This window comes from Andrographis paniculata, unplaced genomic scaffold (assembly GCF_009805555.1).
Source record: "Andrographis paniculata isolate CXL003 unplaced genomic scaffold, ASM980555v1 Contig89END, whole genome shotgun sequence".
NCBI classification, from domain to species: Eukaryota; Viridiplantae; Streptophyta; class Magnoliopsida; order Lamiales; family Acanthaceae; genus Andrographis; species Andrographis paniculata.
Window position 1 is genome coordinate 390233 of NW_026137627.1, and position 16196 is coordinate 406428.

Genomic DNA, 16196 nt, shown 5'->3' on the forward strand with positions numbered 1-16196 from the left:
ATAGATACACATATATATTTTTCATAAATTATTTAATTCATATATATATATATATGGCGCGTGGGCGCGTGAACCCCTAAAACCCTAACAAATAAAACCCTAAATCAAGAGTCAATTTTGTCTTCGTTTCGCAGCCAACCTTCTTCTCGCAATCAAGAGGGCATTTCGTAATTGTAAGTGGAATTGAAGATGCAGTTGAGGTTCCGGCGATTGCGTATTGCCATTTGGGCTTTGCCGAGGGTTTATTACGGTAAGAACATTGCAGAAATGTAAATATGTCGTTCTTTCACCTAATCAACTTGTTTGTTTGACTTATTGGTTTGGGATTCGATGCCTGAACATTTCCACTCATTTTGATCTTCATTGAAGGTACTTTGCACGGTGGCTATGGGGCGGGGGTCAATGCTTTGACGGATATCCGTTGTACAGCTGCTTGGTTTAGTCCGAGCAACGGCGTGGGTAGGAGGCAGGAATTGGCGAATTATCAACTGCAGAGGTTCGGAATTCGAAGTTTCATTCGCAACCTGTTGCTTAGCTTTATGTTTCTCCTCACTGTTTAGATATTCTTGTTTAAACAAATTATCCCCAAATGGATGAAACTGTACTTGTCTTCTCTTGTTTCTTTTGAATTGGATAGTGGTGAAGTTTTCTGCAGTCGATTGGAATTTGGAAGTTCCTTTGCCTTTTTCAGAAACAAGATCGTAAAGAAAATATGCAGACAATTTGATCATCTCCTTGGTTTGGTTTATTAGAAAATCATCGTGTCTACTCTGTGCTGAGTTACAATTGCAACGAAATCTCAAAATTTTAAAAGCATTTCTTTTTGTTGAGATCTTGCATGGTTCAGTTCATGCATTGATTTAATTCAATAGAACATTTTCTTGGTTTTCGAAAAGTATATATATGCAACTGTTTTGTGCCTGTATTCACATTCACTGTATGCACTCATTAGCTAATAGTTTGCTGACTTGCTCTGTCTTCTGCTTATATGGGACTTTTATCTGTTCTTACTTGTTAATGACAGTCTTTTTCAGATATTCAACCGTACCAGAAACAAAGCGTGAGGTGCTCTCTGTGATTGATATTTTACCATTCATTCGATCTTCTCTTCATAAGCCTAGAGGTGAAGACTGCTTGTATGTTATGAAGTAATGTTTCATTGCATACAGGAACAAAATAATAGATATGAGTGTGACTTATGAGGATTCTTTATCTACATTAGAGTTTGGCTCTGCTTGCTTATCTTAGCTGATCTTGATTATGATGACTTTGACATTAGCTTGAGTAGTTCGAATTTATCATTCATTTCTTTATGTACAGTATGGTGCATTCACATTCACCATTAGAATTTTTAGTTGGCTCCTGTTAAATTTCTATTTTGTTGTAATTTTACTTTACTTAATTGTAGCGTTGAGCACGTTTAATAATCATTCTTACGTCAGAGTCTCAATGGGTGAAATTGCAGGCCCTTTTCACTGTTGGCTTAACACAATCACAGGCAACAAGAATTTGTTTAAGGAAGATGGAATCTTTTTATTTCTTATCGATGAACATCTTGAACATTCTTTGAAAGCTACTCAAAATTCAGTTAAAATGTTTGAATACGCAAAATCACTTCAGCAGAGGTATTGATATATTTTGTGACAAGTTTTTTTCTCCGCTTGGTTATCATATGTTCTAGTTAAAAGATGTAGATGACATTGTCCTTTTCATCTTTGATGTAGGTATCCTTCCCTTCAAGTTATGGCTTTACAATATGGCAAATCAATACGTCTGAATGATATCCCTACAAATTTGCTCCAGAGAGTAATCAAGGAATACTTTGTATTTCCTATTTTGTTGTCTAGAAAGGTCATTGAGGTTTGTGTTCCATTGGATGTTGACATGGATAATGCGTCACATTATGTGTTTGGTGCATTGCATGATTTAAAGTCATGTGAAGCATTGTTCTGTATCATGCATCAAATGCTTAACTCTTCAAAGTCGCCACTTTGTGCAGTTGCCATGCATTTGTATTCTGATTCATTTGATTCTTCTTTATTTATTAATGATGAATTCATATGTATTGTATCTTTATTTTGAAAATTTTTTCCGTATATGCATCCCTATCCAAATTTGATTTTGTTGTCTCGATAGGTTGCAGATGTGCCCTGCTTCATCATATCCAAAGGCTTTCAGAATCCTATAGTCTGTTCTGGTGTGGATGTGGATCTTAAGGTGCTTGATAATGGTATGTGGTGCACCCGAGTTTTACCTTATTGCAGTCTTATGAAATGGTTATGGATTGCATGCATGTTTATAAACAAGTTAGATATATTTTCGAGCCTAGAAGTTACAAAAGTTGAACACGTTTCTTTCTTTTAGTTTCATTTGATAGGATGCATTTGTTGCTATTGATCACTATATCATTGGCAGTGGTAGGATTGGTCATAACTAAATTATTGATTTGATCTCTCGGTGGATTTCGTTGACCATCATGATTCTTAGCATCTTCGCTTTCCTTTCATATACAATTTTTGTTCGTTTTCTGGATCTTATGGTATACAGGATAGAATCTTATTGCCTAATATCTCATAATTTTGTTGCTGTCATATTGGCAGCCATTTACCATCTCAATGCCGAAACCAGGAAGCAGTCAAATGTGGATGATTTCAACTATAGCCCTTGGGCGAAGCCCATTGATGCTGTTAAAGAACCTGATATTTGTTCTGCTTCACGAAACTTACTGTTTCCTTTCCCAGGTAATCTTATGAATGTTCACATCTTATGTCTGTTGGATTCATTTTTATTTATTTATTTATAATTTTTTTTCTGGTCTTGTAAGCTTAGCATAGAGTTTGTTGTGCTGATTAGAGCTTAATCTTTTCATTTCATTTGTGTAGGTTGCATTTCTGTTGATGAGAGCGGTAATCGCCTTTTTCTTTCGGACGTAAACCACCATCGCGTCATTATGTTCAATAACAATGGGAAAATGTTAGATGCCGTATGTCCTAAAACCGATTTAAACACTCGCAAGACTCAGTGAGAGGTTTTCTTGAAAATTTTCTTTGATGCATCACACAGAATTGTTTCTTTTCTCTCAGATTGGTTCTTCTCCTGGATATGAGGATGGAGAATTTGAAATTGCAAAGTTAATGCGGCCTGCAGCTTCGTTTTATGATGCATCTGATGATTGCCTTTACTTTGTTGATTCTGAGGTGCGCTTATAGATAATCACGTAATTGTTTAATGTTTTCTCTTGATATTTCAATGGGATATTCATTTCTTTAACAGATGTATTAGATGCAAAAATACATAATGTTTTAATAATTGAGGAGAGATTACTATCCGTTAAGTCGACTTAATTTACTGAGTAAGTTCCAGTGCTATTTCATCATTTCATGTATCAGCGACATGGCTTATTCTATGCATGACCTTTCTTTTGTGTTTCTTGTATTGTTCTATAAATATTTGGATTTCATTTTGGTCTGTGTGACTTTTCGCTGTCGCAGAACCATGCCATCAGACGAGCTGATATGGAGACAAGGGTTGTTGACACAGTTTTTCCCAGAGTGGATGGAAGTACAAAGTATAAAAGTTTATGGGCATGGATTGTGGATAAATTATGGAGGAAAAGGAGACCAAAGATGAAATCCGAAGAATTTAATTCTGCATCATTTTTGTTCCCTTGGCATCTTCTAAAGTCATCGAATGATGATCTCTTAGTACTCAATCAAAGGTAAAATGCAACATACGACACTTTCATCATTCGTTGAGTTGTAATCTTTCAAAATTTCTTTCGTTTATATTTTTACAAATCAGAGTAATAGTGATTTTTTTGTTCGCTTCTGCTTCTCCAACTATGCTCGTATATGCTTTATCTTTTATTACTGATATTTGCAGCCTTGGAACTCTATGGATAGTCGATTTGGAATCCGGCCAAATCAAGGAAGTTGTAAAAGGTATTCGCTGTACTTATTCGAATTCTAGTGTTCCCTGTTACATTTGTTTTACTAATCCGTCGTTGCTTGAAAGAATCTTCAAAGATTTTGGAGATCTGCGGCCAGATGATCCTGGAAAAATTGGCGCCATTGAGCCATCTGCCTTCTGATTGGTTAGATCGGCACTCCAGTCACTGTTATTCATTCGAGGGATTGCCATACGCCGGTCTTATGTCTTCTGTCGCAACTTGCCAGGACCACGACTTATTTTGTAATACAGGTACTCAACTTGTAATTACTCGTGCTTCCTCGATCGTAATGCTAAATTTCTGTTTATAATGAAGTTGGTCAGACAGTAGTCAAGTTCGACAGACGAACTGCATCAGCATCGACCTTGAAATTCTCGAACTTCGGAATCCTTGGGCTTCCTTATTGGCTTGGATCGTCCTCTCCCGAGCACCTCTACGCCGCGTATGTTCGAGCCTCAAAAAGCTTATGCCCTGGTTTTATGATTTGTCGAACTTATTTTTAATCGTACATTGCAGAAACAATCCATCAGGAACAGACATCGATCATTCAGAAGGTTTTCGCCTATTGCCCGGTATATTCTCTCGTATATTTATTCAACTATATATATATATATGTACATATAAGTCTTTTTATAATTTACGTTTCAGGCAGAGTCGATATAGAGCTGAATGTCGAAATCCCTCGAGACACTGACCTGGTAGAACCTCCACAAGAAGGAAGCATATGGCGCTTTGCTAGAGGATCAGCTATGGAAGTCTCAGGATTAGATAATAACGCGTCGCCAGTAGAAAAGGTGAAAAAGGATATGCATATACGCTGATTTCTGTAATCCACTTATGAATTTCGGATTTAATTTCTATCCAGATCGGGCTTGCTCAGCAGTGGTACGACGAACTCGACAACCTCACCTTCGCAATACCGGACGAAGAATCAAGAACAGAAGACAAAAACGAAATCCCCATTGAGGAAACGCCGGACGGCAGAGTTCGCATCGGTTGCACTATCGACACCAGCCCCGGAACGAGCGAGGTATATGCATATATGTTGCAAATTTACGACTACTCGTATAACAATCGATTTGATTCGATTCTTTCAGGCTGTTATTTACGCCGCGCTTTACTTGAGGCTGAAGAAGAATTCGAACAAAATCGATACTCAATGCGAAAAAGCGTCGAGGATTGCTGATGTAATCGATCCGAAGAGAAAATTCGACAGGGACGTACTTATCAAGACTTTGATGATGCCCGGCAGAGACCTCGGCGAGCTTGTGTTCGTAAGACCGATTCATGTTAGGCTTCAGTTCAACGTTCGCGACCGGCCGAAAGCTGATAAGTCGAGACGCGAACTCCTGACTGATTCTTCGGTGAAAGTTGACGTCTCGCTGTAATTTTCTTCGTTCAACCGTCGAGCTCAATTCCAGCGAAGCCTTTTTGCTCCCCGGTTGACTCATCGTTGCTGGAGTACAGTGTCGCGACGACGTTACGACGGCTCCGATGGGTTTCGACACAGGCGGAATTGCGGTATGTTAGGGTGTGTTTCTTTTGATTAGTTTGCGAAAAATTTTGATTTGAGTTTGGTATTAAAATAATATTTTATAGTAACTGATAAAAAAAAATGTATTTTTCGGAGACGCAAAATACCAAATAGTAAAAAAGTTTGGAATTATAGGTAAAGAAACACACCCTAATTCTTGTCACGGTGGTGTTATATTACGTATTTTGGTGATTTTAGAGACTTGCGATTATTGCATAATTAATAGTAACAAATAATTTGCTCTCATTTTTGTTCTGTAGGAGTATTTGTAATTTTTGTTTTTGATGTTATTTATTGGTTAAATTAATGTAGTAAATATTTAGGTTGTCTTTTTTTTTTGGACTTCTTGTAGGATTTTTACTATTTGGATTTTTATTTTTTATAAAAAAAAATACATATTAAATTAAATAATTATTTTTTTTTATATTATATTATAAATTAATTTTATATTTAAAATATTAAATTAATATTTATATCATATAAAATAATTATTCAAATATAAATTTTTATTATTAAAAAAATTCGAACACAAAAAAGTAAATCCACAGACAAACACACCCAAGTGACTTTAAAGAGAGGGTCTTCAGCCTTTGCAGAGAATGCCTTTTCTCACTGAAACTAATTATTCTCTCTCTATATGTATATATATAGCAGAATACATTCATTTCATAAAATATTTGAAATGTATAATTATAAAATAATTATTTCAAAAATAATCCATTTTTTTATAAAAATACTTTTATTCTATAATCATGTCATTATTTTTACACTTAAAAAATAAAATTATCACACTTAGGTTTTGAGCATGGCACCATTATACCGCCATATCACCTAGGCGATACAGTGCCCGCTATGGTGACAATTTGACAATATAACGACCGTCATATCGCCTCGGAGCCTCCTTGCCTTGACAATATTGCCAAAAAGTAAATGTAAAAGTATTTTTGTATTATTTTACGACATTGTACAATTAACGTTAAATTCATATTTGGTTGAGAAACCCATATATATTTGGTTGTGTTTTCTCATGTTATCACTTGTTTATTTTCAATATTCATTTATAATAATTTTTTTTTAAAAAAAAAAACATATCACATCACAAATCTATGTATATTTTTAAAAAATATGTTTAAAAAATATCACATAATATATTTTTTAAGATTAATAAAGAGTGTCCCTGAATCTTTTGAAAATTGGCAGAAGGTTCCAAGCAAAGGGTTGTCGGGCCATTCTGTTATTTATTCAAAGAAGGAACGACACAATTTGCACTTCACTGTGTGTGTATATGTATGAATTGAATTGACCAATCAGAGCCAACAGACAAACTTTTCATGAAAATAGCTCAAATTTTAAATTAAAATAATTACTATTTGACATAATATAAATAAAAATTTAATATAATACTTTCTTGGTTCATACAAGAAGTAAAATTTTGATTTCAAAATTTAAATAGGAAAAGTAAAAAGGATATTAGGTGATGTGACGAAAGAAAAAAATTTATATTTATTTGAGTAATGTCATAAGTTAAAAATGTAATTAAGAAGTGTATCAGTAAAAATCATTATTATTTAATAAAAATAATTATAAATTTAAGATTAAAATAATTAAATAATTTAATTAAAATTAAAAAATTATAAATTATAAAATTTAAAATATGATTAAAGTATATAATCAATGTTTAAAAAAAAAAGATAAATTATGTGGGATATATGAAAATAAAAAATATGGACAAATTAGATGGGATGCAGGGAATATTAATTATTTTTTATTTTAAAGAAAAGATAAACTAAAATAAAAAAAGTAATTTTTTTTTTTTTTTCAATACAAAATATCATATTCAACTAGGATTCAATCTAATAAATGAAATAACAAAAAACCAAAATTTTTAAAACTCAAAACAAACACACCCTAGACAATATATATATATATATATATATTATTATGAAAAAAAAAAAAAAAAAAAGAAGACCAGACCACCAATATAGCCAAAATAAATAAAGAAAAATGGAAAAAGTGTATGGGTGTGTGATTGAGCAATGATGCAGCTTTGGTGGTACCCCTTTTTCCCTTGGATGCTTCTCTCCTCTCCTTTCTTTCACAACATAACAAAACAAAAGCAATACTCCAAACCCCAAAAAAGTTCTTCCACCATTTCCCTCTCTCTCTCCTCTCTCTCACTCTACATATCAAAACCCTAATTCACATTTCCATTACAATCATCCATATCCTCCAAGAACACAAACAACCCTTTAACAAAATCTGTCTGTCCCTCTATCTACTCATGCATTTCCCATAATATGATCTAAATCTTGATCTTGAAATAATGATCAAGAAATTATATTGAAATGAAACCCCAAAAGAAAGATGTATTTATTTATTATATATATATATGATTTCAAGAAAGCAAATTAAAGTGGGCATCAAACACATTCAGCATACACAACAAAGAAGAAATTCAATTACCAAAAAAAAGATATAATCACACCATATATAGAACATATACCACCACCATCAAAGATTCCAATACACATAAATAATTACATACAATTATATATATATATATATATATTGTTTGGCTATTGTCTCTCTACCTATACAATTCTACAACCTTCCAGCAAAACAGAGCAGCTATGATCTCATCAATGGCGGAACTCCTCATGCTAATTGCAAATTCGATGGTATCATAATTATGCAGTACTGCTATATATATATATATAAACACTCATAGATATACATACAGACACACACATATATATGTGTGTGTATTTGTGTTGCAGAAGATAATCAAGAGCAACAATATGTGTAGAAGAAGCAATTTATCCCCAATTTCACCATAACCGCCGATCTCTGCAAATTAATCAAACCAATCGAATCAATTACCTGTTCGAAATAGGGTTTGGACCGCTAGGAACTTCATGATCGCTCACTTCAAACTGAGCTTTCCCCTTCCGCCGCGACTCGCCGGAAACTGCTACCTCTCCGGGGCGGAAATCGCCCACCGACGCCGGAGAATCCGAATTGAGAGATTTAGCCGTCGATTCCCCCAAATCTGAAGACGCTTCCGACGGATCGTTCGTCGAGGAATTCGCGAGCGCGATTAAGAGCAAAAAAAGCGCGCAGACCAGCACCCAATTGTACGGCTTCGTCACTGTAAATTCGAGAAACGACGACGACGACGATTGAGACGGAGAGTGGAGCTTGAAATTTGACGATGCTGCCATGCAATTGGATAGAAGAATGAGAAGATAGCTGCAATGATTACACCCCCCGGGAGATCGGAGGAAATCAATATCCATTAACCAGCAAGAGATCGATCGAAGAACAATTAGGGCACCAAAAAGTGAAGTTGATAGAGAGAGAATTTAAAAAGGGGGAGAAGAGGAAGAAGAAGAAGAAGAATCGAAAGTAGGGTTTCAAATTCCACACGCATTTATTATTTTCAAATTAAATTAAAATATATATATATATAATTTGTTTTTTAGCTTTTGTATTCCGCAATCATATGTATCATCCGGATTTTTGTCGGGCGATGCGATCGTGTAATAGTAAATATATTATATGATCGCAGATTAACCTCTGCTACTGTTTCGGTAATATTATATCGGGTAGTGTGTAAGAGTTTTTTATATTTGTATTTTAATTTTATATATATAATAATTGTATATGTAATAATATTTTATATTAGTGAATGATTGTTTTTTTTTATAATAAAATAAAAAATAAATATTTTGAAAAATTTTACAAAAATAATAAAAATAATACTTCACGAATGAAATACTCTTATTGCTATTGAAATATTCTCGAAATTATTTAAAGAGTAAACATATTAAACTCGTAGTCGAGTATTTCTCAATTTTTGTTTTAATGATACATCGAATTTAGCTCAATTCATTTTTTTGGCATAAATTCTTTAACTTTTGTTATTTTTGATCGATTCTAAGTTAAAGTATTCATATGTGCGGCTTCAAATGGTTTCATAAAGCTCCCCCGGGACGCATTTGTTTTTTGCACGGATTTTTAAAAATATTATTAATTATGTTTTATCTAAATTTTCATATTTACAATAATAAACTCAAATTATATGGGACATTAGAAGTATTTAAGACATTTATGCATTATTTTAATTTATGAACAATGATAGCATTTGAATAGTAAACTTATTTTGTCTGTACTTTTAATATAATACAAAGCTAATTTATATAGGGTGTGTTTGTTTGGGGATTGGATTGAATTTACATTATTCATCCAATTTTTTTTTCCAAAAAATATCAAATCAAACACCTATTTTTTATTTTTTATATTATACTAAAAATCAATTTTACATTCAAAACATCACATCAACGCCTATTTATATCACATCATACAACTATTCAAATTCAAAATTTTTACTATTCAAATCCCAACTCAAAATCCAAACCCCCAAACAAACATGCCCATAGTAAACATAATATATAACATTTTATACCTTTATAATATATAATACAGTACAAAGCAAAATTTATGTACGGATGTGTTTGTCTGGGGGTTTGAATTTTGAGTTAGGATTTAAATAGTAAAAATTTTAAATTCGAATAGTTGTACGATGTAATATAAATAGGTGTTGATGTAATGTTTTGAATGTAAAATTGATTTTTAGTATAATATAAAAAATAAAAAATAGGTGTTTGATTTGATTTTTTGGGGAAAAAAATGGGATGAATAGTGGATTGAAAATCCAATCCCCCAAACAAACACACCCATAGTAAACATAATATATAATATATTTTATACTCCCTCTGTGCTACTACTGTAGTCATGTTTACTATTTTTGTCCATCCCAAAACAATAGTCTTATTTACATAAATAATCATATCACTATAAAACTATCCTTACTTTATCATTATTATTACACAATTGCCACTACTTTTTACATTAATACACTCACAAGGATAAAAAAGTATTTTACCCGTACTTTTTATCCACTGCTAATATAATATTAATATTCCTTAAATCCCGTATGAAACATAACTCGAACTATAATTCTGGCTCGGAGGAAATACATTTATAAGAAATATAGTAAACATTATGCAAGTTATTTTAATTTAATTAAATATTTTAGAATATCATTTTCAAAGTATTATTCAAATTAGAAACAAGACTTAATATTTATATATATATATACATATATATAAAATGCCAGTCAAACGCACCATATTTAAGAAAAATTAAAATAAACTAAACAAATAAAAAAAATTAATTAATTATTATTTTTTTTAAAAAAAAAAAGGCACAAAATAATAAAGTTAAAAAGGTCTCTGGGTGAAGTGCTACTGCTCATTGGCTGTAATTTATTTGACTTGGTCAAATCACTACTGACTATATTTAAATTCAATCCATTGTACAATTTGTAAATAATTGCACGTACGCTTCCCACTCTATTTATATTTCAATAATATACTAATAATATTCGATCAATTAAATTATATAATCTGAATATTTTATTGATTAAATTTTTATGTATTACTATTTAACACTATATTATTTTATCATCAATAGGATTATTTATAGCATTTATTTATTTATTTTGAATATTAAAGAACATATTAGATTGCTCACTTTAACAAAATAATAAAAAATATTTGAAAAAAAAAATATTATGTCCGTCCCACGTAATCTGTTCCTATATTCTATTTTTGTTCGTCCCATATAATTTGTCCTTTCTATTTTTGAAAAATATAATTATGCACTTTAATCATATTTTAAATTTTAAATTTTATAATTTTTTTTAATTTTAATTAAACTATTTAGTTATCTTAATCTTAATCTATAATTTTTTTTACTAAATAATAATTACTTGACTAATACACTTTTTAATTACCTACTATTTATATTTTACCTAAATTCTCGTATATACAATCATAAGCCCAAAATATTTGGGACCGAAGGAATAATAAATAGTACTCCATTTAATAAATCTTATTATTATTGTGTGATATAACTGTAATGACACTGTGTAATATATTGTAAGTTGTAAGAATATTTTTAATATTAGTAGAAAGTACAGTTACTAAAAAAAATATTTTTTTACGAGACAATAAATAAATTGTTAAGGAACGAAGGGAGAATATTATATTCTATCACCAAAAAAGTGATATTAACCTAAAATATTATTTTTATATTATCGACACAAATTCTCGTATAAAAAATTAACTCACATTAAAATACTAAACAAACAAATCCATCCTCTTCGTGTGATTGGTTGTGTTTCGGTTTTGAGTTGTATAGAAAATACTAGGAATTTATTTGGTTGTAATTTGAGAATGAGATTTTGATTCAATTTTTAATTTAAATTGTATTTTAATTTGGTATGTTATACTCCGTCCCAAAAAATTGTCTTATTTTTTCAGTTTTGTCTGTTCTAAAACAATGGTCTTATTTCTTTATTTATTTAGTAACTGTGGTCCCCACTTTATAACAAAATTATTCATACTTTTTCAAATTACCCATAATTATTACTCTAATCTATTTTTTAAAATTCTTTAAAAAGCAAGGGCATTATAGTATTTTATATCCTACTTTATACCCACTTTCAACTAAATACTATTATTCTTTAATTCCGTGCCAACTCCCAATAAAATATTTCTTCTGGGACGGAGTAAATATATATATATATTAAAAATCATAATAATATTTTCATTTTCAAATATGAACCAAACACACTCTAAACTTCTTAATTAAAGTAAGTTTAATACTCCCCAATCCAGCTAGAAAGTATACATGTTTTTATTTTGGGACGTTCAATTACAAAGTAACCATTTCATTAAATACCCCATTTTTTTCACAAATACCCCTACTTTACATCACATCATTATTTTTATACCAAAAAAGTAAGGACAAAAATGTCATTTCACTACTTTTATCTATCCACTATAATTAAAATACTATTATTCCTTAATTTCCGCGCCAAAAGTAAATGTATACTTACTTAGTGGACGGGGGGAGTATAATATAAGTAGACATTAAATTTAATATGTTAAAGTGAAAACAGAATATTTTATTATAATCATATAAATAAATAAATAAATAAATATTAGGCACAATTATAATTTTGATCATTTTACACAAATTTTTTACTATGCAAACATGTTTATAGCTAAAATTGCGGCACTAACTTTAGGGCGTGTTTGTTTGTGTTAAAAAATGCAAACAAATTAAACTCTATTAAATTTTTATTATATTTATGGACGACATATCATTTCACGGTGTCACACGTAACTCGTTTAAGAACAAATAGAACAAACACATAAAGTCAAATTAAATTAAATTTGAAGAATAAATAATCCCAATTACAAGAAGACAGCATAGATACTGAAACACCTGCAAGATTTTTTATTTTTCTTATATTCATTTCATAAAAATAAAATAAAATAAAATAAAATAGTAAATATTTTATGTAAAGTAAAGACAATCAGATTAGGCATGTGAGCAATGGCCCTTTTTTGCCTGACAATTTCTGTTAAAAGTCAATGAATTATAACTCACTCATTGCACTATCATTCATATATATATATATATATATTTAAATAATGTAAATGTATTTCTTTTGTGATTTTCTACAGTCCAAATACAATAAGGGTGTGTTTGTTTGGGGGTTTGGATTTTGAGTTGGGATTTGAATAGTAAAAATTTTGAATTTGAATAGTTGTATGATGTGATATAAATAGGTGTTGATGTGATGTTTTGAATGTAAAATTAATTTTTAGTATAATATAAAAAATGAAAAATAGGTGTTTGATTTGATGTTTTTGGGGGGAAAAAATTGGATGAATAGTAGAATTTTGTTAAAATTCTACAAACGAACACACCCTAAATAAAAAAATTATTGTATATTGCAAAATATCATTATTAGGAAAAATTAATTTTTACATACAAAAATATCATGAATTATTATTAAAATACAATAATTAAATTCTACATAAAGAAAAAAAAATATACTTTTGAGACAGACATAAGTAAATACCTTTGAGACGGACGGACAGAAGTAGTATGAGAGGTTCTTGTTTCACTATTAATATATTAGTAATATTTTAAATTTAGTAGATATATGAACTTTATACATATAATTAAATAGCCTTACACTTCATTTAAATTCCATGTACTTATATTCAAGTTATATAATCACAAACCATATATATATATATATAAACATATTATAAATTTAAATAAAAAAAAACAAATTATTTAACAACAATTCAGTGATGTTATAAATTATAGATGGTGTGACTTATATTGTCTTTCATATATTCCTTATATAATGTGATTTGTCTGACTGCATAGTTTATAGCTTATTATATATTTTCAATCGAAATTTATCCGGTACATTTGAAAAATAGAAGCTATAAATAATTATATATATATATATTTTTATTAAAATTAGTAGATAAAAACATAAATAAAATTTATGATATTTTTTAACTTTTGAAGTAGCAGTTTTTAAAAAAAAAATAAAAAAATGAAAATTAAATACTCCCTCAATCTAACACACAAAATAAATATTTATTTTTGACTGAATAATAGTATTTTAATTATAGTGAGTAATTAAAAGTAATGTAGTGACATTTTTATCTTTATTTTTTGGTAAAAAGTAATAATCTGATATAAAGTAAGAGTATTTGTAAAAAAAAAATAAAGTATTTAATAATATTTACTTTGTAATTAAGTATCCTAAAATAAAAATATATATTTTCTAACTTGACGGAGCAAGTATAATTAATACTACTAAAATTAGCATAGTTACAAGCACACGACAATGTTATGATGATTTCCAGCTTTATTTGGACAAGACAGACAGACCAATAATTAAATCAATTATAATAGTATTTCCTCATTTTACGAATACATGCTGAAGCTCATATGTGATTTAATTAATTATTGTCCCAAAATGTCAACAATTTCAGGTAAGCAATTTCAATCAAGATCTTGGACAAAAGTTCAATATATATATATATATATATATATAGTGTTTGCTATTTAATACTTGTATTTTTTTTATTTTTTTTATATAAATATATATTGATATAATATTTTGAATATAAAATTAATTTTTAAAATTAATATAATTAAATAATATTTATTTTGTCTCAGATACCGTATCTGCGACACTCTAGACACGGTATTTTAGATGGAGTATAATTAGTAGATAATTAAGAATATAATAGTGAAAATAATTATCCTATAATATAAATAATTATAAATTAAGCTTAAGATAATTAATTAATTTAATTAAAATTAAATAAAAAAAATTAAAAATTTAAAATGATATTAAAGTGTGCAATCATTTTAAAAAAAAAGAAAATGACATGGTATGTGGGACGGACAAAAATGGCAATATGGACATAATATTTAGGACGGAGGGAGTATAATTTAAAATATAATTAAAATTTTTAAAAAATAAATAAAAGTTAACTGATAAAAATAAAAATAGTAGAAAAAAAATAAAACCATTAAAAAGTAAAATAATTGTAATAAAGAGAAGAGCAAGGCATCATGTGGTGTAAAAATGAAATGACGTCAGCAGACAAGGCAATAGACCATATGAATATGACTGTGACGTGCTTACCTCTGAATAGACACACAGACGTACGTACATATATTTATATTTATATATAATATATTATACTATTTCCATCAAATCTTTTCATGTCTGCTGGAATTTATATCAATAAAATATACGTTTGGGGGATTTGGCAAATCTTATATTCAATTTTTGACAGCTGGACTTGCAGCAACAAATAAAGGTGTGTTTTTAATATATCATCCACTAAAAAAACAAAAAACACTGTAATTTTGTAATGGAAATTAGCGATAGAAATTTTTTTTGTTAGTTTAAAATATACTCCTGTACATATAAGTACCAAAACCCGTTTTGAAGAAATTTGTTGATACTGTCGTGTAAAATTATAAGATACTCTATCTGTGCCACTAGGAAGTATATATATTTTTATTTTGGAATATTTAATTATAAAATAAATATTTTATTGGGTAAACTATTTTTTTAGTCCCGTAAGTGAAGCCTGTCGCAAACTAGTCCTACAAGTGAAATTTTTTTGCTGTTTTAGTCATCCAGCGCCGGAGATGCCCGCGTGGCTCGCCAGAGGTGACGTGTCTGCCAGGTGTCGCTGACTTGGCGGACACATGGATTTTTTTTATTATTTTTTTATTTTTTAAATTTTTTTAAAAACTTATTTTTAATTTATTTTAAATTTTATTTGTATTTTTTTTATTTGGTCTAATTAAAATTTTTTTTAAAGAATTTAAAAAATAAAATAAAATAAAAAATAATAAATCGACGTGTCCGCCAGGTGTCGCTGACCTGGCGGGACACCTGGCAGACACGTCACATCCGGCGAGCCACGTGGGCGTCTCCGGCGCCGAATGACTAAAACAACGAAAATTTTTCACTTATGGGACTAGTTTGCGACATGCTCTACTTACAGGACTAAAATGATAAAGGGGTCCAGTTACGAGACTAAAAAAACAGTTTACCCTATTTTATTAAATATGTTACTGTTTTCCACAAATACCCTTATTTTACATCTAATTATTACTTTTACACAAAAAAAAAGCAAGGACAAAAATATCCTTTTACTATTTTTAACTACCAACTATAATTAAAGTACTATTATTTCTTAAACACCGCGCCAAAAGTAAATGTTTACTTTGTGTGTGGACGAA

General features: G+C 29.7%; 1 protein-coding gene across 2 annotated transcripts; it reads left to right on the plus strand.

Moving 5' to 3' along the window:
• Positions 1-97: 97 nt before the first annotated feature.
• Positions 98-5729, plus strand: LOC127242999 (uncharacterized). Of its 2 annotated transcripts, none has more exons than XM_051262828.1 (17): positions 98-250; positions 370-496; positions 1035-1123; positions 1466-1625; positions 1725-1860; positions 2137-2230; positions 2601-2741; positions 2883-2983; positions 3084-3197; positions 3492-3718; positions 3883-3941; positions 4015-4200; positions 4265-4391; positions 4466-4521; positions 4598-4743; positions 4815-4979; positions 5047-5729. In XM_051262828.1, exons 1-17 carry the CDS (start codon positions 190-192, stop codon positions 5335-5337), a joined length of 2280 nt encoding a protein of 759 aa, XP_051118785.1. In that variant the 5' UTR covers positions 98-189; the 3' UTR covers positions 5338-5729. The 2 variants fall into 2 exon arrangements, with proteins under 2 accessions (XP_051118785.1, XP_051118786.1); XM_051262829.1 differs by having other exon boundaries at positions 1725-1851.
• Positions 5730-16196: the final 10467 nt, after the last annotated feature.